The sequence below is a fragment of the Copidosoma floridanum genome, unplaced genomic scaffold (genome assembly GCF_036245765.1).
Source record: "Copidosoma floridanum isolate Cflo_tuat_1 unplaced genomic scaffold, Cflo_Japanese_pri ptg000008l, whole genome shotgun sequence".
Taxonomy (NCBI): Eukaryota; Metazoa; Arthropoda; class Insecta; order Hymenoptera; family Encyrtidae; genus Copidosoma; species Copidosoma floridanum.
The window spans coordinates 12633160-12660806 of record NW_028321885.1 but is presented as its reverse complement, the minus strand read 5'-3'; the positions used below and the strand labels follow the sequence as shown (position 1 = coordinate 12660806).

At 34.0% G+C, this 27647-nt stretch overlaps 1 protein-coding gene across 1 annotated transcript in view; it reads right to left on the bottom strand.

Annotated features, from left to right (window-relative positions):
• NO66 (Bifunctional lysine-specific demethylase and histidyl-hydroxylase NO66) overlaps positions 1-7543 on the bottom strand; it is a 400564-nt gene extending 393021 nt beyond the window's left edge. The window contains exons 1-2 of the mRNA XM_089589215.1: positions 7356-7543; positions 7074-7282 (exon numbers count right to left, since the gene is read on the bottom strand). Coding sequence (XP_089445341.1) covers positions 7074-7282; positions 7356-7499 — 353 coding nt within the window. The 5' untranslated portion in view covers positions 7500-7543. The remainder of the gene's footprint in view (positions 1-7073; positions 7283-7355) is intronic.
• Between the last annotated feature and the right edge of the window lie 20104 nt (positions 7544-27647).

Sequence of the window (27647 nt, the reverse complement as noted above, 5' to 3'; positions counted from 1 at the left end):
CTAGTACACATAATCGTTTACAATCTTTGTAGACTTAGAAGCCCTACCACTTCGTCTCAAAACCACAGCTTTGGATCTACTTTCTTATTTTTTCGTTGAAGACTTTATCTTTTTGATTTTCTAAATGATGTGATTTTTTCAAGGCTATCATAGAATCATTTTTATAATTTAAAATACCTGTATGACAATGACAACATTCTGTACCAAGGTCGCAATGAAAACGACTGAGAGAATTGAAATAGATTACTGAAGAATTATGTACATTCCAAGTAAACTGAAAAATTTGTCTTGTTGTAAGGAAAGAATTAATATTTTTGGGCATGTTTGATTCGATTTTTATTATATCTTCTAGAGTTACAAATTCAATCATAATATTCTTGACATTATTTTTGATTATTGATGTGAAAGCCTCGTAGTCTGGAATATCTGAGCCGAATCGAACTCTATCATCCGCCATTCTCTTGATCGTTGCCCCACTTCCGTCTACGGGACCTTTGCCGTGTCCACTTTCGCTATAATTAAATTTTTTTTTAACTGTGGAAAATATTTTGCGAGAATTTAAGTTATTAGGAAAAACAGATTTTTAATTTTGTATTGGTTTGTAGCACCATCGCTTCCAAAGTGTATCGTATTAATTAAAGGAAATTTTACGAACAATGGATTTAAAATTTGACAAATATGAGCTAGTACAGCTGAAGCATCGTGCTAAAGGCTGTTAGAGACTGTTGTAAAGCCTCTTGTATTATTTTATGAGTAAAATAACCTAGTGTGTATTGTTATTTGTTTCTGACTGGCACCGTAGTGTACAGACTAAATTTCTGTACCATACTTTGTTAAATAGTTTTCACTAAAATCAATCCAAACCCCACATTCTTCTTCATTTAAAGACTTGCATATATTTTTAAAAGTTTTTAATTGGTCACGAATTCGCTGCGTATGAATTAAAAAAATCGGAAGTTCAATATTAAATATCTCTAAAAGCCCCTTCAATGTTACAGAAATGTTAATTTTTTGTGAAAAACTTACAACAATACTTTTTGTTGTCTTTGCACTTAGTCAAATTTCTTTTTTACTAATCCATTTCGAAAATGTAACCTTGTCATTAAATTTCTCTTCCGGTAAATCAAAATTTATGAATCTATTTTTACAAAGTGAACATTTTCTTGCATGACAAGCATTTGTGTCTTCGCAACAAACTAAAGTTTTTATCAAGTGATACGATGTCTTTTCACTAATGACATTGTTAGAATAGAGACAGTTTATGAGACACTGGAAATTCAAGTGAATTACACAGGCACACGTATCTCGAGCATCTTATTTTAATTTTAACCATTTAAGTTATTTAGGTAGGTACTTACTTGATGACAAGGCTCAAGAACCAAGTTAACTGGCCGGTGTAGGTTATATTTTGATGTAAACACTACACTACCGCTGCCAACTGTTTCGTCTCTCTCTTCCTGGTAGCGTTACATAGCTTCTCATGTTGCCTCTATAACAGTTATGGAGTAAAAGATAAGTTATTTAAAAACTCAAAACGCTCGGACGTAGGAAAAAGTTACTTGAATGCATTGTCTATTATGTAGGTCCGGAATGGAAAATTTCGGAATGGAGTTACGAGCTTTGTAGTAGTCGTACGACTCGTAGACAAAACTTTAAAACTTTTCCGCTGATAACATACCCACTACTGTAAAATACTACAAGAATGTATAGTTCATGTACCTGCGCACGTACACCTAGATGATATGCCAGGGGGGGGGTCAGAAGGGATCAGCTCTTGGTTACGCACGGAATACGAACAATTGAGAGCTTCACCATGCAACGGACGAAAATTTTTTGCAAAACTAGTACGTGCGTTTGTTAACTTTATGTATGTAGCTCATGAAATGACCAATAGATGGCATATTACAACTTATTGGCGCGTTTTTAACAGCGATGTTCAGAACGTGATCTTGGTGCAATTTGTGGGACAAAATATATACAGTGAACACTCATTCTCATTTGTCGATATTTGGTGTGACTATGGTATAAATCTAATCATCAATAGCTACATTTCAAAATGCCTATACGCCCAAGTGGTAGAGTTTTTACTGGTGAAAGTTTTCATGAGAGAAATTGACTCGTGAACATGGGTCGGAATGGAAAATTAGACTCTCAATGATGGATTATCGCAATCAAGGCATGAATATATTGGTATAAGACTGTGTGTCAAGTAAAGCCGACAACATTTAACACAATTTGACGTTTCAAAAGTTTTGGATTTCATTACGGCACGTGAGTACGAGCACCAGACACGATCTGAGCAAGTTACAGCAGAATCACCCATATATATATTTAAGTGCTTACTTTGTTGAACATTTAAAGATATCCACAGACTACATAAATTTGATTCAACTGGCTTCCCCCAGAATTTACTTAATTGACACTATGGGCACTAGCACATATCGTTTCATCCTCTCAAGATTTATCCTCTGGGCTAGTACGCTAGGTAACTACCTATAGTGCGAAACGCCCGTGCCATCTCCCGGATGTATTTTCTAATACAGAGGTGAGAGAAGCTAAATAGGTATGTTATGACCATTCAAATAGCGCAATTTTGTTATTAAGTTTTACGTGATCCTAGAATATTTCGAGGTATAGGAACGTTTGTGCAAGTAAAATCAGACATCAAAAAGTTCAAAACAAGAGTATTTTAAAAAGACAGTTTTTCCGATAAAGTTATGATTGTATGAGCTGTAAGGATCTATTTGAGTGCGTGAGAGCAAGAGAGATGGACGATCGGAGCAGACCTCTCTTTCGCTCTTACGTGCTTAAATTTATTCCACACAGTTAGTTTATTTCGTGAGATTTTAGATTTGAAGATTACTTATATTGTGAAAACACATTTGCTTTCACTACTTAGATACTTAATGCAAGCATCACAAACATTCATAGCCCTTTAAACATCTCATAATCACGTAAAACATAACAATAAAACAGCTCTTTTTTCATGGTTATAACATACGCGTTTAGCTTCTCTCACCTCCATACTAACACGGGATGGATTTAGCAAAAAGCATGGTCATTGTTAGGTAACTGCTTCTAACGCGAAAAAAATCTGGATGGTAGTTATGCGGCTTTAGAAGAAATCTAAATAGTTTTTAATTTCAAATCGTGTGAGCTAACGGCCCAAAAAAATGGATAAATGGCTAAAAATAGTTTTACAAGTCTAGAAAAAAACTGGAGACTCGGACAAAAAAGTTACTTCATTAAAAAAGATGCGCAATTTTAAGACGAAAGAAAATGAGCTCCAGTGGGATAAAATTGGTTCAGTCATTTTTTCGCAATTTGCAAAAAAGTACTACGTTGGACAGTTTTTGAAAAATCTATAACTTGCGTTCCTTAAAATGTTACAACTTGAAAATTCAATGCAGCGTACATCGTGTGTCCCTTAAAGAGGCTTAGGCGTTTGATGTCGTATCTACCGAGGGGCCCCTGTGGGGTACTTATTATGCAAATAATTATTTGTATTTTTTTTTTACAATTATATTTGTCATGTAAGTGTGTCAACTAAATATCAATAATATGGGGAAAAGTCACCGCGAAATAGATATTTAAAAAATCATTAGTTTCCCCGAGGTACCTTATGTAAAGATGACGGCCCTATGAGATAAGATGTTTTCCTTACTGTTTTCTTAACTTTAGCGTGTTGACCCTATATTTTTTTTAGAGTAATGATTTTTTATAATTAAAAGTATATGTACTAATTCGACTTCTGGACCCACAGCATTTTATTACAGTACAGTAATCAATTTAATTACGGGTTCCGTAAGGTTGCGTGTTAAAATGAAGAATTTTTACAAGCGATTTTCTCGAAAACAAATGTGTTGACCTACCTATTCCTTTTTCATAAAAAAATCTGGCGTACTTTATTTACATAATCTCTAAATTTTAGAGCTAGCCATCATTTAATTAAAAATCGCCTAAGCCTCCTCAACAACCACACCAAATTTCAAGAAGATCGGTTGTGAACTTTTTTCAAACCACTGCAAGAAGCAAAAAAGTTGGACGTGGATGGTTTTTCAACATATTGCCATTTTTTACTGGAAGTACTTGAAAAATCAATGTCAAAAAAACAGCGCTTTCCTTTTAAACACAGCCACTCGGAACCCTCGAAGACATGATGCGGAGGGGGCGTGGTCTACGGCAGTAGCCTCCCACGCCGCCACACCCACGGAAAATTGCTGTTTTTTGACATCGATTTTTCGTGTACTTCCAGAATGTCAAATAGGACAACTAGCATTTTGTTGCATTATCTTATACAAAACATCTCCTAAAAACGAGTTTGCATGTTCCCAGGTCAAAAAGTTGGTTCAATATTCTTTGAACAAAAATTTTATTGTAAGCCTTTATTTTTCAACTCTGTTTTGGGCTCTCTAAAGTGTATCTATATAGTATGAACAAGGGACGTGCACCTTTATAATATATATAGATATACTTTTGCGAAGCTTCAGAGAGCCCAAAACAGAGTTAAAAAACAAAGGGTTACCATAAAATAATAGTCTCCAACGCTTTGGGAATAAATTCAAGGATGTTTATAGAGTATTTGATAAGTTTGGCAATATGAATGTTGTTGGTTTCTCATATCGTTTTTTTATGGATTAAAATAGCTATTCTCGCATTTTTTTCGAGCTTTAATAATTAATATCTCAGAAAGTATTAACTTTAGAGAAAAGTTGCAAGACTTTTTTATTTATAGTTCAAAGATAGTAAAAAAAGTTTTTTCGAGTCAAAACAAATAATTAGCAAAATTTGCTTCAAAAAATTGTTTAAACAGTTTTGGACCTACTTTTGGACCTGGCGTTGTGCACGTTTATTTTAAGAAGATAATTTTGTATAAGATAATGCAGAAAAACTGAATCCAAATATGTTATCCAACGAATTACACGTTATGACGTTAAGCGTATAATACCCATAGAGAATGTCTCTATGGTAATACGTACTAGCAAGTGTGGGATTAACATGTGTATTGAGGTTACGGATGACGTATATATGTATATATTCATATGTATGTCAAGTCGGTTTCACCCTTATATACAATTATACGTGCTCGAACTTGAATTGACGTGAACGTACTTTACATAAGAAACTGGCTTTATTTGCCAAGAATTCCATATTCATATTCACGTATTATAACGTGATTTTGCTGCAAATAGACACAGCGGCATAAAAAGGCTGGTATTCAAGCTTAAATCATGAATGATAAATGTATCAATGATATATAAAATAACATTTATAAATATAGACTTTTGTAGCTATAAACTTTAAGTGTTATAACTATGCTTTCGTGGCAACTACTAGACTTGTAGCAATATAAAGGGTTATCAATATTGTCACCTTATAAGTACGGTAATGATTGTATCAATCTCATCACCCACTTTAAATCTTTAACATTTAGACACAATCTTTAAGCGTCATAATCTTTGAGTAATTTTGACTATCAAAAAATTATTCATGACACTACACTGGTGCGAAACGAATCTCACACTAAGCATATTTTCTACATATAATCAGGTGTATAATTCATTTAGTCAACATAGGTAAGTTTATGTTTTATAGGTCAAGAAATATTTGTATAATTCTTTTCTCCCGAAGTCAGTGTCAAAATCAAGAGTACAGTCTTGGCATTTAGTACTCTCCATAAATTAGAGTTTCAAAGAGCTGAATTCGCTTTTACAGTAGATTATTTATTGTGTCTACTCAAGCAGAAATTTTTTTTTGTGATAAAGTAACGAAAAAAAAAAACTTAATACAAAATTTCTTAGTTCAGAATTAATAAAGCTGAAACTATAGCAGACAAGTTCTGGTAGAGTAACCGTAAAATTAAAAATTCTACTTTAGGTACCCTTAAATAAGACCAGGAGTGTAATCCGCAATAGCCGCCAGCAGTTACATATGTAAGACGTGACAGCGTTGCGTGGTTGGGGGCGCTACTGTCGATTTACTGGTGATGTGATCCGCAATCCCACCAGCAGTAAAGCAGACGACGTCACTCTACTTGCTCTTTTTCGTGACATTTTCTGATTGTAAACAAAGCATATTGAGATAGACGTAAACAAACACGCAGACCAAAAAAAAAGGCGGAATTGCGCGGGATCACAGCAAAAATAGAAATAACAGCTTTACTGCTGGCGGGATTGCGCGGGATCACAGCAAAAATGTCACGAAAAAGACCAAGTAGACTGACGTCGTCTGCTTTACTGCTGGCGGGATTGCGGATCACATCACCAGTAAATCGACAGTAGCGCCTCCAACCACGCAACGTTGTCACGTCTTACAAATGTAACTGCTGGCGGCGATTGCGGATTACACCCCAGGTATCCTTCTTATTTAGTAAATTAAAAGGGTACCTTGTCTTATTTTAAGGGTACCCAAAGTAGAATTTTTGATTTTATGGTTACTCTGACAGAATTTGTCAGCTAGTTTGAGCTTCATCCAGGATTAAGACTACAATACAGTTGAATGAGTGTTTTAATTAGTTATTTTCTATTTTTTCATTGTCATATATGACATTATAGAAACATTAAAATAAAATAAGTAGTAACTAGAAATAACTTTTATGATTAATTATAATTGTCCGATACTTGGCTTTTCAGAACCATCATAAACTACTAGCTATTAATAATTGTTGATAGTAGATCATTCATATTTAACATTTATAATTCATATCAGATGGATAAAAAATTATCTTTATGGGCACGGTTGTACTATTTGATATCGCCAACAACAAAAAATAGTAACTAATAAGGATTACTAAGTTTTAATACACTCTTGCAATAGATAATTGTGAATAATAGTAAGTCTTACGACTTGTCTCAAATGTAGGCATTAAAATCTCTTGTAATTTCTTTTGATTTTCTACTAATTTTTAAAAACAGGTATTACCAATCTATCAAATAAAGTGCATTTTGCTTGGGTATAGATCTTAATAAATATTGGACATTAGTTATTCAACCTTACTGAAATGTAGCTTTAACTGTAAAACACCATTTATTTCCTATGATTTGAAAATTATCTAGAAAAATGCGTTCGCTTACTTGAAAAAGTCATTCTTTGTGAGAGGACCTAATAACCATTTAAAAGTATTTTCACTATCTTTAATAGGATTGTGATGATATACTTTTCGTGACAACGGTTGTGCATGGGCAAAATTCGACTGTGCATCTCTATCAGCCAAATTCTCAGCATTTATCATTGCTCTGTTAAATTGGTGAGATGAGTTTTTTTTTTCTTCTACAATTAATTTCTGTACAAATTAAAAATTCAGATTAGAAAAATGTTACATTTGTAAAAGAATTTTAAATGGAAATTTCTATTACCTCCTCAAATAAGCAGTCCTGAGAAAAGAATCTTTGTATTGATTTATTACGGAGGATTTTAGATTTAGTAATTTTTTTTTTAGGTTTATGATTCACATTATTTTGCGTTTTTACATTAGACAAGACTACCCTTTTGATTTTCATTTTTATTAATAACTTGTTCAATCAGACACACACCTAGTTGTATTCTAAAAAAGAGATCAAAATTGACCTTCACTGAAAGACTTTAGGGTTCTACACAAAGTGGAGTTCCAGCACGAATTATATACATACTAGACCAAGAGCTGAGGCCCAAGAGTAATTAAATGTCTAAACCAGCCGCCTTTAGCATTAATATCGAGGAATCACATATTTTGTTACGTATAACATCATGGTTTTATCATATATTTCAGTAAAGAGCTATGTGGTAATTGGGTAAAGTGAAGTTTACGACTCCGTACGAGCAGTTGGCTTCAGAACTTGCAGTGCTACCATTCTAATACAGCGCGGGAAATTCAAAATCACTAATGCGATGAATTTGATTGTTACTAACGAATGGAAAGAAAACTCCACCTCCAACTGTAAAAATTTTTTTCTTGTTTCCCCATGGTTCACCTACAGTAATGGTTTGGAAATGGCTGTGTTAAAAATAAACAAATCCTATGAAGAACCGACAGAAGAATTACCAACCGCATATTTACATTTAAATTTACCGACTTAACGGAGCTATTCACATAGACATTTTTTGCTTATTTCATCGTGAACGTTCATATTGAAAAGGGGGTTCCAATTTTCCGCTAAACTCAAAGTGAGTGAACAGACTGAACAGACCTATACCTCTTTTTCCATCAGGCAACAAAGGAACAAAGCCTATAGTCGCAACTATGTTGACTGACAGAGAACACAGTATAGGTCTGCTCAGTCTGTTTACTCAATTTGAGTTTAGCGGAACAGTGGAACCCCCTTTTTAATATGAACGTTCACAATGAAATAAGCAAAAAAGGTCTATGTGAATAGCTCCAACAATTTAGAATTTACTGCGTTGTCATATTGGCAGCATCGCAAGTTCTGCAGTAAGTTCTCGTAAGAAATCGAAAAGTACACATCCACCGGTAATTGAATTTGCGCAAATGCATCTCCCGAGTCTCCTGACCATAGAATTATTATAATAGAGCGAGCAAGCTACTATACAGCCTGTCAATGGAAATGTCTTTCTCTTAGGAAAAAAGAAAGAAAATGAGAGTAGCCTTCATAGAGATATTAGAATATCTCTATGGTAGCCTTGCATCTCTCTCTTCTCTTTATCTTAATTGGTTACTAATAATACCAATGCTAGAGTAAAGAGAGTGAGACAGCGAGACTGTAGAAAAAGAGAAAGAGGAATGGAGTGGAAACGGCCGGGAAAGCCAAGCAAAAGCAACTAGACTTGTGAAGTTAGCACCCGCAAACATTAAACATTTACGTTGCGTAACTGTTCAGGACTTGAAAGATTCCTCCTTATTTGCCGAAATTCTCTCTACTTGTATTTTTATTTGCAGACGACTAGTTCTCGAAATATTTGCAAAAGAAAACTGTGACAATTGGGGCGGCGCGAAAATGAAAAAAACTTTTTTATCAGACGCTAGATTTTGTTAACTCAGTTAAAAATTTATAGCTATAATTATGCCTATAAATTATAGCTATAATTATAGCTATAACTACCTATAGAACAGCTATAATAATGTAAAAAATTCAGCTATAAATATAGCTATAAATTACAGCTGTAATCTTTTAAAAATTAGATTTTTACAAAATTTGGATTCGATGGATAATTAACGAGATATTATTAATTTAATAATCGATCAATTCCTCCAATCACAGAGCACTTAGCCTCAGGAGGCGGGGCCTAATCATTGTGAAGGGGTGACTACGAATAGCTAAACTCTTTTACGGAAAAGGTGGTAATAGGTATGCCAGGAGACAAGGTTACAGACTGCTGAGATTTGATCAGTTACCGTACCAGCGCAAAATTGAAATAACAAGGCCAAAGTATTGTAACTGGAGATCTGATTTTTAAGAAATGATTACGTACGTCCAATACGCTTAGTCAGTCCAAATTTTTTTCTCACTAAATTTCACAGAGAAAGAATTCAATTCAAATTTTTTTGAACATGCATCGCCTGATAAAAAAAACCAGAATGTAAGAGGGTCTCATGCCACTGAGCTCGAATACTCAGTAAAACTCTTGATCTTTTAACGTTTAACTACTTGGAGATAAAATTTAAATTTCTTGTAAACTGTAGAAGAAGCTCAATTCACGCATTTACTTGGTCAAATTTTTTTATATCATCAAACTTCTTAGTCTGATTCACGAAAATAAAAGAATAAAAATTAATAAATGAAATTACGATTAAGCAAGACATGTGCGTTTATGGGGCTCACCTCTCTAACGTGTAAGATTTTACTAAAAAAGAATCAGTATTGAATCCATATTAAGCAAGCTTTATCGTCTGAGAAATAACAGCTACATCAGGAAATTAGAGAAAATTTCATGCTTTCAGCGTGATGACTCAGCGCGAATCAGAATGCTTTTTTTCCATCTACGTGTCGATAGGTCTTGAACCCTCTTGGTCCCTGGAGTACCACATGACCATTTGGAAAAAAAGCAAGAAAATTCCGCGCATCAAACTTGCTCATTTATCAAAAATCTTCTAACTCTAGAAATCTAGAGCTTTGATTATCTAATTTTAAAACATAACTATTCTTATGCCCTCCAACGTCATGAGCACTAAAAGTTCAAGTAGGCGGAAAGGTCCAACATGGTGAGAGTAATTGACTAGCAGAAGCCCCAATTTTTATTTTTGTTTCCCTTTTTTTTTTTTTTTTTTTTTGGAAAAAAATTTACAAAATTTTGAAACTACTTTAGGATAAACAAAAAGTGTAAAAAAAAAGAAGCCCATTTCACGCTATTAGTTGGTCAAATTTTATGCATTTTGTCAAACTTTATCGTCTAAAAAAGGATTAGTATTTAATCCATACAAAGCTCTATCGTCTGAAAAATTATAAGTAAATTTAGAAACGCAAGAAAATCTCACGCGTTAAGCGCGATTGCTCAGCGCGAATGATTATATGCTTGTTTTTCAATCTGCGTGTTGATAGGTCTTGAACCTCTTGGTAACTGTTATTCTTATAAGATTTTTTTCCCGTCACACTTTTACCAGGCTTCAGACTGACAGTATATTATTAAATGTATCTGGTGTGTTTAAAAAAAAAATTAATTCCATTGCTGGTTCTACAGGACTCTTTGACTGCCTCATTTTTTATCTACTCTAAAAGCTGCAACAGTTTGTAAAAAATCATAATAATGGACTGCAAAATAATTACAATAACATTTCGAATTTTGTTATACCTTTACAACAACTGTTCGATGTGTCCTGCTCCGTTGTTTTCGACAACTAAATTAGCTCTTCAAATTCAAACAATATTGTTGACAGATCTTTGGGCCATTCCTCTCTTTTACGCACCTCATCGAATGCCTAGACTACTCTCTGTCTGCAATCCTCAACGTCTACAGGCTCAGTTTTGTACACTAATTCTTTGACGCAGCCCCACAGAAAATAGTCCATCGGATTCAGATTGGGGGAATGAGCTGACCACGCTATTGGACCTCCTCGACCTATCCACCTCTCCGGGAAGGTGTCGTTCAGGTACCTCGTGACATTACGTGTAAAATGGGCTGGGGCTCCATCATGCTGATGGATGAGTTTCAGTCGTGTTGCAAGTGGGACGTCCTCTAAAAGCCCAGGCAACTTATTTTGTAAAAAATCGAGATACGCTGCACCGATCAGCCGAGAAGGCAAAAATACGGGACCAATCTACAAATTAAGTGAATCAGAGACTCAATATGAAAACGTAAATTAATCCTAATCAGATTTCTTATTCCTAAAAAAAAATTAAGTAAAACGGTTTTAATGGTATTTTTTATTTGTAAATATAACAGTACCACGAAATCATGAAAAATTAGCTTGAGAATATTTTAAGTTGCAATTAAAAAAACACCAATCCGCAGAAGTAAAATTTCTTGTACACTCTACAAACAAATTTTTGACGGAAAACACTACAAAAAAAATATTAAAGTACTTACGACAATATTTCCAATGATTCCACCCCAAACATTTATGCTCCATTGATACTGAAAACTCGTCGCCCGCGTGAGGTGAGGATTTTCATGAGCCCAGAAATGATAGTTATGTTGATTGAGCATGCCATTCCTAGTGAATGTACACTCATCAGTCCACAAGATCGTATTAACAAAATGAGCATCAGTACGTGCTTGGGCCAAAAAACCGCCACAAAAATTTACACGGCTCTGGTGATCACGAAGCAGCAACTCTTGCACGCGCCGATACTGGTACGGGTGCCGGTATCCGCTATTACAGCGTGGACTCTGCTAGGGGTAACATTCAGCTGGCGTCTGACAGCACAAACTGATGTTCGAGGATCATTTTCAAACATGTCCTCAACCAACTCTTCCATTTCTGGCACTAAAACCTCACGTAGGCGACCAGCATCCCCGCGAAATGGTAAAACGTTGCCCGTTTCCATAAAACGACGGTGACAAGCACCAATCGTTTCTGGATTCGAATGACGACGGAGAGGCCAACGATCACGGTATTGGCGAGCAGCTTCTTCAAGATTTCCTTCGGCAAGATAAAAAAAATGAACCATCTGCGTGTAGTCCTCGATTGCGTAGTTTTGCACAGCACGATTCATCATGACACTCACAAACGGACACAACAGACCAAGGCAACCTTCTTGCGCGAAATAATCAATAAGAGGACGATCGATTTTTCACGAAAAACAATGTCCTTATGAGCCTAGCAGATTCTTAAGAAAGTTATTTTGTGTAAGCAAGTCGGTCTGACCTGCACGAACATGATGAACGCCCGCTTAAAGGCAAACTCGAATACAGGCACTTCGTGTACCGAATAAAAAAAAATTGACATCCGACGAATTCGACCATAAGATATAAAAATCCAGAGTTTTTCATCTTACCAATGTAGCTAAACCATTTTCTTCATTCCATTCCACAAAATACAAGTATTAATAACTTCTTGATAACGTATATTGACGCAATAATTAATTGAAAACCTGCTCTTCTATTGATAATAAAAGATCTTTTCTTTTTTTTCTTGTAAACAAAAATAAAAATTGGGGCTTCTACTTACAAAACACGCTTACCATGCTGAACCTTACCACCTACTTTAACTTTTAATGCTGAGGACGTTAGAGAGATTAAGAATAATTTATGTTGTCATCTTAGATAATAATGCGATTAACGTAAGAGCTTTGCGATAAATAAACAAGCTCTATGCACAGTATTTTAAAGCTTTTTTTCATCTATTCATCATGTACAACCATGGTATTCCAGTGACCAAAAGGTTCAAGACCTATCGACACGCAGATTGAAAAACAAGCATAATTATTCGCGCTGAGCAATCGCGCTTAACGCGTGAGATTTTTTTGCGTTTCTAAATTAACTTGTAATTTTTCAGACGATAGAGCTTTGTATGGATTAAATACTAATCCTTTTTTAGACGATAAAGTTTGACAAAATGCATAAAATTTGACCAACTAATAGCGTGAAATGGGCTTCTTCTTTTTTGACACTTTTTTCTTATCTTAAAATAGTTTTAAAATTTTGTAAATTTTTTTCCATCGATAAAAAAAAAAGGAAATAAAAATGAAAATTGGGGCTTCTGCTAGTCAATTACTCTCATCATGTTGGACCTTTCCGCCTATTTGAACTTTTAGTGCTTATGACGTTGGAGGGCATAAGAATAGTTATTTCTAGATGTAGCTGTTATTTCTCAGACGATAAAGCTTAGTATGGATTAAATACTAATCCTTTTTTAGTAAAATCTTACCCGTTAGAGAGATGAGCCCCATAAACGCACATGTCTTGCTTAATCGTAATTTCATTTATTTATTTTTATTTTTTTATTTTCGTGAATCAGACTAAGAAGTTTGATGCAATAAAGAAATTTGACCAAGTAAATGCGTGAATTGAGCTTCTTCTACAGTTTACAAGAAATTTAAATTTTATCTCCAAGTAGTTAAACGTTAAAAGATCAAGAGTTTTACTGAGTATTCGAGCTCAGTGGCATGAGACCCTCTTACATTCTGGTTTTTTTTATCAGGCGATGCATGTTCAAAAAAATTTGAATTGAATTCTTTCTCTGTGAAATTTAGTGAGAAAAAAATTTGGACTGACTAAGCGTATTGGACGTACGTAATTATTTCTTAAAAATCAGATCTTCAGTTACAATACTTTGGCCTTGCTATTTTAATTTTGCGCTGGTACGGTAACTGATTAAATCTCTGCAGTCTGTAACCTTGTCTCCTGGCATACCTATTACCACCTTTTCCGTAAAAGAGTTTAGCTATTCGTAGTCACCCCTCCACAATGCTTAGGCCCCGCCTCCTGAGGCTAAGTGCTCTGTGATTGGAGGAATTGATCGATTATTAAATTAATAATATCTCGTTAAGTATCCATCGAATCCAAATTTTGTAACAAGCTTTTCGAGAGCTTCTGATGAGCTTCATCTCGTGGTATAGTTTTCTGGGCTCAAAATCAGAACGCCCTGGATGTTGATGTATATGGCACCCCTTTCAAGTTTTGACTTGTCCAAAATTCGTAAAACTACTGAAAAAATTGTAGCTTTAATCGTAGTGATCCGCGTTACAATTTCCAAATAAAATTTCCACATAGTAAGTTTTTTGCACGTAGTCTCTCAATTATAACAAATTTTTGAATATTTAGGACATTTGTCACTTGTCAGTAATACCGCCAGGGAAACGTGCTGTAGATCACAGCTGTCGACTTAGTGTACTTAAAAATTTTAATTTATTTGACAATGAAGGTTGTTTACTTCCGGAAAAAAATCCTTCATGGAGTAAAGCTAGTGAAGAACTTAGTATAAATGTACGAAATTTATATGAATATGTGAAACATAATTGGTTCGGAGTACTAGATAACTTATTATTAGCATGCATCGCAAAGCCCAAGTTGTTCGAAGAAAATTGTCCAAGTGAGAGTAAAAGTGTACTAGATAAAGCATGCAAGAATATAGATGATGATTTAAATTAAAAAGATGATTATTTGAAAGATTTAGAAGGTTTGTTAGAAGAAACTGATAGCGACAACAGTTGCTACCAAGAAGACGAAAAAAAGGACAATGCGATGGATAAATTAAACGCACTCCATGAGGTTTGACATAGGATACCGAAAGTACTTTCGATTAACGAGCTGTATAAGTTTTGTTTTCATGTTCTGGTGTCCAGAACAAATTATTCTCTATAAACAGGTATCAAAAGATTAGTTATTTTTTTAGAGTTGCTAATATTTTCTAAGTGTGTGAATAAAACCGTTATTGATGAATATAACTGTGAAATTATAGATTTTTATGTTATAATAGGTCATTCAACAAACGAAATCTTATTCTTTTCTTAAATGTTAAGCGAGAATTCAAATAAAATGTATCTATGGTTATCTGAGTGGCTAAAATCTGGTGCAACCAGACCTAAAGAACTATACTGTCCTTGCCTTTCAGACGTAATTTTAAAAGTAGTGCACTTAACTTAAGTATCACTTCTACAGAATACATCTTATTGTGTTTCAATTTTTTGACAAATGAAAAAAGTTTTCATTCTTCTTGTTATGATCGAATCTAGATGACTCACGTGAGTAAATGGTTTGATGAGTTGAATTATTTTGAGAAAAAAAGCGTAAAAATTTTTCATGAAAGATGTGCTATATATTTAGGTACTATAAAAAATTGGAATTTATTTATTTATTTAAGATGCAAAAAAAATATTAATTTTATCAAACAGTGACTACGAAAACAATTATTGCACACAACACAGAACTTATCTACTTGAAAAATTCAAAGAAAATAATTTTGAATAAGAAAATTTAAGCAATTTGCAGAACATTATTGATCGCGTCCAAGTGCCGAATGAAATTATAACGTATTTTCAAAATATTATTGAAACTTGCAGTTTGTATTGTAGTAAGGGAGATGACTTTTCAGGCATACCAAACGCATTAGCGTGTCCCGAGTTCGTGGATCAATTTATTTTGTTTTGCTCTCATGTTCCTCCATGGGAAAATTTATCAGGTAATTCACCTAACAGATGGTCGATGTCAACGCATTCATTTGACAAATCACATCCAGTATTTAATAATTTAATATTTAAAGAACTGAATGTTGATAACTTTTTCAGAGAGTATGTTAATGAAACAAATCATTTAGTCAATAAAATATCAGACTACGCTCTTAATAGTGAGGAAAACTATGATAATAATTTGAATGATAGTTATTTATTTCAAACAGAGAATTGGATGGGCTAAGGAAAAGAGAACTATAAATGCGTTGATTAAGAACAGGATACAATTATAGATATTGAAGAATTAGTTTCGATACATGAACCTTCTACCTTAAATTTTGGTAGATCAGATTCAGCATTATACAGCATCATAAATTCTAAAAATACATCAGATACAATTGCAAAATGTAGTCAAGGCTTAAAAGCACAATTTTTCAACAACACATCTTTAACTTCTGCTGATATGATTCATGCAAACTTATCTAGACCCACATTTATAAAAAATGGAGATAAGTCTTTATTGTATAATGGTCGGTGTTTTGCAGTATACAATACCTGTCCAATAGACAGTATTCTGGAACTTTTTATGCAGCTAGTTTTAAAACAAAAAAAAATCAAGAATTATTTTTATGCTTCGTATGTATCAAACGACAATTTAGATGATTTGTTAGTATATATCAGTGCCCTCCGGTGAATTTGGAAATTCGAAGTGATCAGTGATCCGTTGGGGGCGAAATGTGAGAAAATAAATAAATACAAGTAAAGTGTATTTAAATTTTCTTGCGTTGATTTATTGATGCGCAACGTTTCGCTGACAATATGCGTCAGCCTCATCAGGCGCAGGTACGCGAGAATTCGTAAGTTTGGTTGACTAAATGTTTTTTTGGTTGACTGAATTGGTAAGTTTGGTAAGTCGTGCTGTCGACAGGTGACGAGTAAGTCAACCAAACTTACGAATTCTCGCGTACCTGCGCCTGATGAGGCTGACGCATATTGTCAGCGAAACGTTGCGCATCAATAAATCAACGCAAGAAAATTTAAATACACTTTACTTGTATTTATTTATTTTCTCACATTTTGCCCCCAACGGATCACTGATCACTTTGAATTTCCAGACAATTTAGATGTTTTCAAGTTATTGTACTATAACGCATTAAATAACTGTTCATTGGAATTTTTAAGAAAACGTCGTTTTGAAATTATGCTGGAGATAACAAAGCAATAGTTGATATGATTACTAGTCTAAATTGTAGGTATAGTGTATAACTACATTGATTTCAAAACGTAAGATCTACAACTGAAAATTTCAACATATTATCTTGTACAAGACCCCTAGTACTGCAGTCCAATAAAAACCGATAAAAAAATGGTGAGTTTGATTGCACAAAATAAAGATCCAATAAAATTTGTATTGTTTTCTATTTGCCACTTACACGGCATAATTATTTTATTCGAGTTTATAGTAAAAAGCCCATCTACTTTTTTCAAATAATAGTTTTCAAGATCGTATTTTCAGAGCCAAATAAACAGTTTATTGGATTTTATAGGTACAACATTGGATCTAGGCGTATGAGGTAATCGTACAACACATTTTATGTGTTTTTATGGTTATTCGTTGAAGCAATTTTTATCCGTTTTTATGACTAAAAACCCATTAAATTTTTATTGAAAATAATTTTGTTTATATAACCATCGGAAAATTTATCAGGTAATTCTTATAACATTTTTATTGTATTTTATCGTCAAATGGCGATTTATATAACCATATGCTTGTGGTGTTATCGAACGTTTACATATGACTGAATGGAAATTTACGGGTGCAAAAACCGATATTGAGCCAATAGCCTGATTAATTTATTGGAATTTATTCGTCTTTCCTAATGAATCATAAATTTATTTTGTAAAAAATTATTTTGGATTTTTATGTGACGATTCCAATTTGTAATCTCATCGCTCTTTTTATGTGTGCTCATAGTTATTTGCTAACGGATATTTCAATAACTTTTTCTTATCAATAATCCACTAAATTTTCACTGAAAAGTATTTTCTTGAACCGGAGGATAATGTATCTTCTATGATACGTATCAAGTGTATCAGGTAATTCTTTTTTTTTAATTTTTTTTTTTTTTTTAATTATAATTTAAAAGAAAAATGCAATTTTCAACTATTCTCATAAAGTTAACATATGTTTAGAATTTCACATATCCGGATTTGGGTATACGGGTGCCAATTCTGAGGGCCTCAATCTATTGGAACTTATTTGTCTTTCCTGTTTTATCAGGGTACATAAATTTATTTTGTTACAAATTGTATTTAATTTTCAGGCATCGATCCCTGTATCCAAAACTTTGTTTTCCCCTTAGGATACTAGTTAATTTCAGTTATGCATGCTGTAACATGCTTTAATTCTCCTATACACGTAATGTTTTCTAATGATTATCGTTAGCTGAGTTTACTAAATAATAAATATCTATATACATATAATAATAAATATAAAAATAATAAGTATATATACACATAAAAAAATAAGTATTTTTTAATTATTTCAGACCCTGCTTTATGTGTGTGCTGCCTTGTTGAGCCACCACTTTTTGCTTCAGTCCCATGTGGGCATCGTTGTTGTTGCGCACACTGTGCAGCTCAGTTATTGAATAACGAGTCCCGTAGATGCCCAGTGTGTCGTTCCCCTTCTGAATCTTACATTCGAATCTTCGACTTATAAGTCAAGACGTTTTCACTATCTTTTCATAAAATTATTTTTAATTAACATTTTTTTTTGTATTTCTTTTTATTTTACCTATAGCATGTGTGATACACAACAAAGTTATTTCCACACAAAGAACATAAACGTGCGTTAATCATTAAAATTTTGATAACGTAAACGCTGCAGCTGTAATACGTAGTGAATATGCAGCGCCATACAATAATTTTTCCGTATATCAAAAAAAGGAACAATGAAAAGCGTGCTCGAAGGGAACAACTTTCAATTCACCATAAAAGATTTTAGTTATAAGATTTGATTTTGCAGAGCCACAAGCGAACAATATGTTTTACTTCATTTAAGGCAGAAAATTTTGCACCATACTGCTTATTTCAATTACATATCTTTATTATGTACATGTTTTTAAGTAAAGTGTAAATCTGTTTTAAAAAAAAATTAAAGTTGCATAAATGGGCAATTTATTGTAAAAGTTCTACGAACCTCATGTTTGCTATTTTGTTTTACCTTCGTGTCGATATCCTTTTTTAATATTTTTATTCTTATTAGATTGTACAATGATTTCTTAATCAATGATACATTGTAATGTGAAATTTCATGTAATGTGTTGAAAAAAATTAAATGTATGTAAACAACGTATATGTTTCTGACTACTCTTCCGTAATTCAAAATAAGATTTTTTAGAATGTTCCTGTAATTTTGTAGTACAATTATTTTATTAAAATTAACGGTGCATGTATTGCACAGTATTTTTTAAAAGTAGCATGCGATTGTTCAATTTCTATCTCATAAAAAATTTGTAAACCCTGCATGTCTTTTTTTTGTATAAATTTCAAACTGTAAAAAAAAATATGGTTAATGAAACAGTAAAATCATCAACTTCATAATTATTTTTGTCAATTTCGAGTTTTAAGGGGGCTCCTTCACGAAAGTCCCCAAACAGAGATATATTATTTTTTGTAAATAAAAGTCTACTGGATTTAATGGTGGTCTAAATTATATTTCGAATGGGTCAAAATTTTGAGAAATCCGAGCTCAAAGTTGTAACTATTAGCACGTGTTCCTATGGGGCAGCGTGAAAAACAATTTTTTTCATTTATAATAAACCTAAATTAAATGTCCCAGCAGACTGAATACATACGTTTTGTACATGAAGTTTTCCTCTGTAATATGCTGTATTAAAAATTGTGGATAAAGGACCATTTTAGCGAGATATTTCTGATGGAAATAAATAAATAGTGTCCGGGAGGTCAGGAGGTCACGTTGGTAGCAGACGTACTTGTTCACGACATATATATACCATATACCTATATACCTATATATTACATCGCTATACTACACCAACACAGGTGGTCTGGTCTGGTGGTGTACCCTCGTATGCACTAGACTGGTCAAAACAATAATTAATTTTTCGTACAAAGTTAAACTACAGACATAAATATCATTTTTTCCACTTCATACGTTATTAAAAATATCATAATGATTTTCAGACACATTTGTTTATTGAAAAACAAAACTTTATTTTTTGTTTGTCTTTGACCTCAGCAGTAGTCGTAGGAGCCGCCTTAATTTGATTCGCTTTTGAATGCGAGCTTTTCACGTTGACTATTACTGTCTAACATTTTCCAGCAGTAAATCCAAAAGTTTAAAAATTGGAATTCCACATCTGATCAGTACTATCGATTAACAATACCTGTTGCTTTACCAATAATTTGAACAGCAATCTTTAATGTTTACTGTCTACTGCAATGGCAGTCTCCCTGAAATGTATGTAATCATTTTGTAAAAACAGAAAACCCTAAGCATAATTATGCTCCGTATCTTGTCTCCAGTATATCAAATTCATTCAATCAAACAAATTCTCATTATTAACCCAGTCAAATAAAAAACAGCAATCATAGCGCAGTTGTAAATATTACACAGAGGGTTTATCGTTTATGACGTTTATGTATATAAGTTTTTTTTTTTATTATATGTGTATAAGTACCACTCATATGAGATGAGTACCACTGGCTCTCCCCACCTTCCAGATATTTTTTAAGCATATTGTAATCGTATATATATATATATATATATATATATATATATATATATATATATATATATATATATATATATATATATATATATATCCGTATACATATCATTGCGAGAAAAACAATCCCCTGACGTCACCCCATTTAAATAACACACAGGGTGACGTCACGCAAGGATGGTCTTCCTTGCAACCATCGATATATATATATATATATAAATATAGAATGTGTTCCACTGTTCCACACAGCGTGCAGTACAGTGCTGTGGCTGTGGCAGCATACAGCCACACACATGCGCATATTTATAACTAGTGACAAAATGTACACGGAACCTTGCCAACAGTAGTGAACGGGCCCCACGGTAACGCTACTGCCATCTGTTATGTTGGATACGAAACATCAAACATTTTTCGTATATTTGTGCGTCTACTGCAGCGTTGGGTTTTGGGTTAGGCAGATTCAATATCGAAACTTTTTCCCTAGATCGTATATATAGCTATACGATCTAGGGAGAATGTTCCGTCGAGCAGACAGCACAGAAGTGAAGGGGCATTGCCAAAGACACGTGAAAATTAAAAATTGTAATATTATAACACAAGCGCCTATCACCTCATGACCCAGGGCACTTACTGGTCACTCTGTTGAATAAATAATTGTTAATAACACAAGCGCCCATCACCCAATGACCCGGGGCATTTACTGGCCACTATTTTAAACAAATAATTATTAATAACACAAGCGCCTATCACCCAATGACCCGGGGCGCTAACTGGCCACTCTGTTAAATAAATAATTATTAATAACACAAGCGCCTATCACCCAATGACCCAGGGCACTTACTGGCCACTCTTCTAAATAAATAATTATTAATAACATAAGCGCCTATCACCCAATGACCCAGGGCACTTACTGGCCACACTGTTAAATAAATACTAATTAATAACAGAAACACCTTTCACCACATAACCTGGGGTGCTAATTGCAAATCTAGTAAACAAATAGTTATTAATAAATATGTCAAGCACCTTTTTCCTGATGATCCAGGACACTTATTTGCAACACTATTAAATACTAAAAAGTTAATTGATAACATATGTAAACATATCTCAATTTTTATTGCCTATCTAGTACGATAAAGATCTTTTTGAATGGCGCTCTTGTAATTCCTTAATAATTTAATATTTAATAGTAGCCAGTAAGCGCCCAGGGTCATGATGTAAAAGGCGCTTGTGTTATTATTAATTATTTATTTAACAGTGACCAGTAAGCGCCTTAGGTCATTGGGTGATAGGCACTTGCGTTATCAATAATTATTTGTTTACAAGAGTGGCCAGTAAGCGCCCTGGGTCATTAGGTGATAGGCGCTTGTGTTATTATTAATCATTTAATTAAAAGAGTGGCCAGTAAGTGCCCCGGGTCATTGGGTGATAGGCGCTTGTGTTATTAACAATTATTTATTTAACAGAGTTGCCAGTAAGCGCTCCAAGTCACTGAGTGATAGGCGCTTGTGTTATTTTAATAATGATTCATTTAACAGAGTGGCCAGTAAGCGCCCAGGGTCATACGGTAATAGGCGCTTGTGTTATTTTAATAATTATTTATTTAACAGAGTGGCCAGAAAGCGCCCCGGGTTATTGGGTGATGGGCGCTCGTGTTATAATAATAATTATTTATTTAACAGAGTTGCCAGTAAGTGCTCCAAGTCACTGAGAGATAGGCACTTGTAATATTTTAATAGTTATTTATTTAACAGAGTGGCCAGCAAGCGCCCCGGGTCATTAGGTGATAGGCGCTTGTGTTATTTTAATAATGATTTATTTAACAGAGTGGCCAGTAAGTGCCAAGGGTCATAAGGTGATAGGCGCTTGTGTTATTTTAATAATTATTTATTTAAAAGAGTGGCCAGTGAGCGCCCCGGTTTATTGGGTGATAGGCGCTTGTGTTATTTTAATAATTATTTATTTAGAAGAGTCGCCAGTAAGCACCCTGGGTCATTAGGTGATACGCGCTTGTGTTATTAATAATTATTTATTTAACAGTGAGCCAGTTAGCGCCCCGGGTCATTCGGTGATAGGTGCTTGTGTTATTAATAATTATTTACTTAACAGAGTTGCCAGTAAGCGCTCCAAGTCACTGAGAGATAGGCGCTTGTGTTATTTTAATAATTATTTATTTAACAGAGTGGCCAGCAAGTGCCCCGGGTCATGAGGTGATAGGCACTTGTGTTATTTTAATAATTATTTATTTAAAAGAGTGACCAGTAAGCGCCCCAGGTCATTAGGTGATAGGCGCTTGTGTTATTTTAATAATCATTTATTTAAAAGAGTGGCCAGTAAGCGCCCCGGGTTATTGGGTGATAGGCGCTTGTGTTATTAATAATTATTTATTTAACAGTGAGCCAGTTAGCGCCCCTGGTCATTCGGTGATAGGCGCTTGTGTTATTAATAATTATTTATTTCAAAGAGTGGCCAGTAAGCGCCCTGGGTCTTAGGGTGATAGGCGCTTGTGCTATTAATAATTATTTATTTAACAGAGTTATAATATTACAATTTTTAATTTTCACGCGTCTTTGGCAATGCCCCTTCACTGCTTCACTGCTGTGCTGTCTACTCGACGGAACATTCTTTCTAGATCGTATAGCTATATATACGATCGAGGGAAAAAGTTCCGATATTGAATTCGCCTAACCCAACGCTGGTCTACTGTATACTGTTTAAACTGAAGTATAGGAGGTGTGTTTTATACCATTCTCTGAGAATAAAAACCGTTTTATTTAACGAATTTTCGTATCTTCGAACATTTAAACAATACAATTACGACTCCATATTGTCTACATTTTTCACATTAAATAAATTATGTTTTCTGCTTAATAAAGAAGAATTAGGAATTTTAAGTATTATGTACAATGTTATTCGAAATAATTTATTTCGTATAATTGATACTCTGTATTTCAGTCACGATTCATTTTAGACGATATCATTTATATTTTCTATCAATTAAATTCGTTGAAATAACTAAATAAGATTCGTATAATCGCTCGAAATTCAAATGCTATCTCGAGTTTTTGGACCCCTCCCCCCGCTGTCTTGGAATTATTAATTTCTAATTTCCTACCTTGTTCTTTGCGACAAGCTAATTCCTTCTACCAAAATATTGGTACAATAGTCAAGCGTTAAAGTGATAACATAATGAATAGAGAAGTGGTAAGGCTCTGTGTGTGTGTATGAGTATGCATAAATGAATAGTATACAACGATGAGTATATTCATCATGCAGGCAAATATTGTCCAACTACCTGGCAAACGAATGAACTCGTTTAAGTACTATCACGATGGATTTAAATATCATTTAGACAGTTATAACATGAACATTTTCTGATGTTCAAGCCTATCTGTGGCGGCTCGGCCCAGCACGCCAACGACGTGCCAACGTCGCAAGCAGACGCTGATGCCGAGAGAGGATTTCGATTAGCGCAGTCGGCCTCTTTCTCTCTCACACGCGCTAAGGAACGGGAAGGGCGCCGCGCTTGATCACCGTGGTGCTGTGACCGTCCTGCTCGCTCGCACACGCCAGGGCTTTACCACCACAGCTGAGGCGGGAGAAGAGAGGCCGGAGGAGAAGTCGGAAACTCGGGAACAAAAGGAAGGTCTGTCTGCGCGCGGGACGCCGCCTAGCTTGACGGCCTGTACGTGCTCTCTGGCCAAGAGTGCGTACCCAAGAAGAATCTAGTTCTTTTATGTACATAAACACCTTTTTAAGCAATTACTCTTTATATCTAAATTAAGTCAAAATCAAGTTCATGTAAAGCTCAACGTTGTGGCATTTAAGATACTTTAAGTTACTTGTGTGTTCCCCCTTTTCTTTACATGATCCTTCGCCCACGTGCTCGCGCAAAAGCTCTCTTTTACGAGGTCCGTACAATGACCTCCAAATATCTACTAATTTATGTTCAGGAATGCTTAAAATTGACGTAAACAACTATGTTGTACAAAAAACTGAGTCCAACGTTTGCCTCCCAGCCTTTGAGTATGTACAAAAAGAAATTTTTAAGGCTGAATGCGTAAGAAGATGTATTGAAGAAAACTCAAACTTATCTGACATTTTTTATGAAGTTTCGATAGCGTAAATAACAATCATAGTTGCGAGAAAGTGCAATAATTATTCAAAAAATAATTTTAATGCAACCGCGAATAACTTGGGACCTCAACTTATACATGCCGTGATAATAATTTCAAAATAATCATATACATGTACACACACGTACATACAAAAGCAAAAGTCTTGGCTTTGTTACTTTGAAAAATATAAATTAATTCATATGCTTTTTTGGCCTCGTCAGAAATTTTAAAACAGCGCCATCAGTAAAACTTGAGACGCAAGAGCATATCAGAATATCTTTATATTCGACTATCTGTGTGGTGGTCAAATATGTATGTTTAAAGGCTATTCGTATATCCTGTTAAGCAAAATCAAACTTCCCATAGATTTTGAATGGGCCACTATTTTAAAGTTAATGGCAGTAGAGTGCTGAGTGGTTACAGAATATTACTTACGTTTGCTGATATTTGAAAATCAACTATATAATCGACCGAAAATCTTTTAGTATGGTATTTATATTCCACGTATACCCGTTGGAGGGTTTTACGTATCTTATATCCCTAATCTCTACCTTCCTTGTAGTTTTTTATCTAATTACCCTCCTTTTTTCCCAAGTAAGCGAGTCTTTCGTGCGGGCCCCATGCAAAGTTTCCTTCAGACGACTCGATCATTCCTCTTACTGGGTACTACTATTTACAGGGCGCAGCGATTGTCTCAAGACCCCAGCTATTATCAAGTTTAATGGAAGAATATTTTCCAATCAACCATCCAAGTCGCTGTACCGACTTTTTTTAAACCGGTAGTGACTGTACCGATGAGCTGGCTAAGTGTTGGCTTTCTTTCAAAAAGGCAGACCCTGGTGGTCTAGACATTACTAGAAAAATCAACTATTCGTTTTAAAAATCAGGTAAGTAGTTTTTCGGCATCCTGCGTACTCATCCTATCAAAGAAGCCCGAAAAAAAATCTCGATAAAACTGAAAATATTCCATTTCTTTTTGAGGACACTAATGTAGTAACTTACTTCTTTGAATGTAAACGGGTGAAAAACTGTAGGCGATGTGTTGGCTTCGATGTAAATAACAACTTATTGTAAAGTGTACGTTGTCATTTTTTACTTATATATTGAGATGAGACCCGTAATTTCCATGTTAGTATAACAAGGTTTGATAGTTTAAAAATTAATTTTACCTTTACCCTTAATATTGTTATTAAAACTAATTGTAATAATTGTTTATTGCTGATTTTATTATTTTATTACTTCATTACTTATTTTAGCTCTTTCGTTAGTCCAAACACAACATCATACGTTAGTTTAGTGCTTTAAAACAAAGTTTTATTGTGACATTTAAATTTAAGCTTGGTACGCACTTTCAATCCTTTAACTCCATGACAATTAGCACCTGGGAAAAAACATCGTACTTACGTAATTTTTTTACATTTACAAACGATATTCCAAAACTCGATCACATGTAATAGAAGCTGTTTATTAAATTATGGAGTAATTATTGCACACGAATGTGACAAAAACGTTGCCTACATTATACTTTTGATAAATTATATTCACTACAGTTACCCTTTGATCGCTGCTACAATCAACAGAGCCTACCTGTTAGCGGTGATGAAAAAAAAGACATCAAAATCATCCACCTGTTCCACAATCAATAAGGGATCTCCCAAACATTTTAGCAAATTACGAGCTATGCAGAAATATATACAGAGCATTGCGTAATTCACGTGATGATGGCTGTGGAGTAATATTCATTACAAGTGTCATGTTACAAGCTCTACGACAAAGTACTGAACTGTATATTGATGGTACTTTTAAGGTATGGGTTTCTCATTATATCTCCTACTTATCTTCACTGAAAAAGAATTTAATCATTAAACCAACAATAGCATTAGTATTAAGGTGGCTCCAGTGACCTCAATGTTAAAATTATAAATAACCCAACCGAGGTTAATAAAATTGAATTATATTCTTTGAATTCCCATCTTTCTATTCGTAAAAAAAAAAATTGAGGTTGACGATGAAAATTGTAAGAAATCATGCTTACAAAATCACAGTTTTAAGACGGGTTAGATAGGAAATGCAAGCTTACGCGATATACAACCTACTGCTGCACTTATATAAATAACCCGTAAGGTGTAAAAAACACACTATCTTGTATATATTATTACGCAGTTTTCGATGACATGAGAAAAGTGTCTTGTTATCGAACAAAATCTTTAAATAATCGGAGACTAAGTATACAGTTGCGAGTGCAAGTCAGCTCTCAGCTGTCTGCATTCTGCAGAGTACATATATATAGGTATAACTACTCTTGAACTTAGGAGCGTACCGTAACAGTTCATCAATTAGGGCACCATAAACCTTTTTTGTTTTTTTATATTAACTCACTAAAGTAACTATTAAAATGTAGAATATGGCTTACAACAGTCTCTACGATAATTTTATACCATATTTTAAAGAAAATAATGATTAATTTGTAGTCTCCCCAATTTGATACGGCACTAGGCGCTGGAGCCACCTTAAACTTGTGTGTCAATATTTATGTTATGGTGTACATAAAGAAAAATTTTACCAAAGAAAATGTATATGCTATAATTTGCACAACAAAAAAATATCATAATTAAGTTTGATACACTGTTCACGATATGCTACAATTGATTTATTACGTTAAAGAAACTCTTTCCTGCAATTGAATCATGTATATTAATATATTATACACTGCGTATCCTCGAACATTCCGAATATATATTAGTTACTAGGTATATGTTTCAAACTTCATCACATGTATCCGCCCCGCGTAAAAAATATTTAATTTGGGAAAAGTTAGAAACCGATTTTTTAGAGCCAAGTTTTCCTCAACTTAGCCAATGAGAAACTCCTACGGTTTTCCCAACTTTTTAAAAAAGTGATCGTGGCCCTGGCACAAGTTCGGCTCAACTTGGCAATTCTTTCCCTTTTTTTTAATAAGTTGTCGTGACTATGGTGCAAGTTGGGCTAATTTCGGCAAAATATAAAAATCATGGCTTTTTTCCATAAACATGACACAACTTGGGTCATACTGGGCAAAAGTAATATTGAATGGGGACAAACTATTATACATGTTAAAATAAATTGAAAGATAATTGTCTCATTAAATTTTACTAATGTTACATGTCGTTATTACATAAATTTTATAGTCAATATTAATATGGTAACAAATATCCAAGATGTCATTTGCACTAATTACAATTAAATTATGAGTCGTATCACACAAGTAAATAGTTGGTATATATTCATCAATTAAATCACATTGTAATACTCGC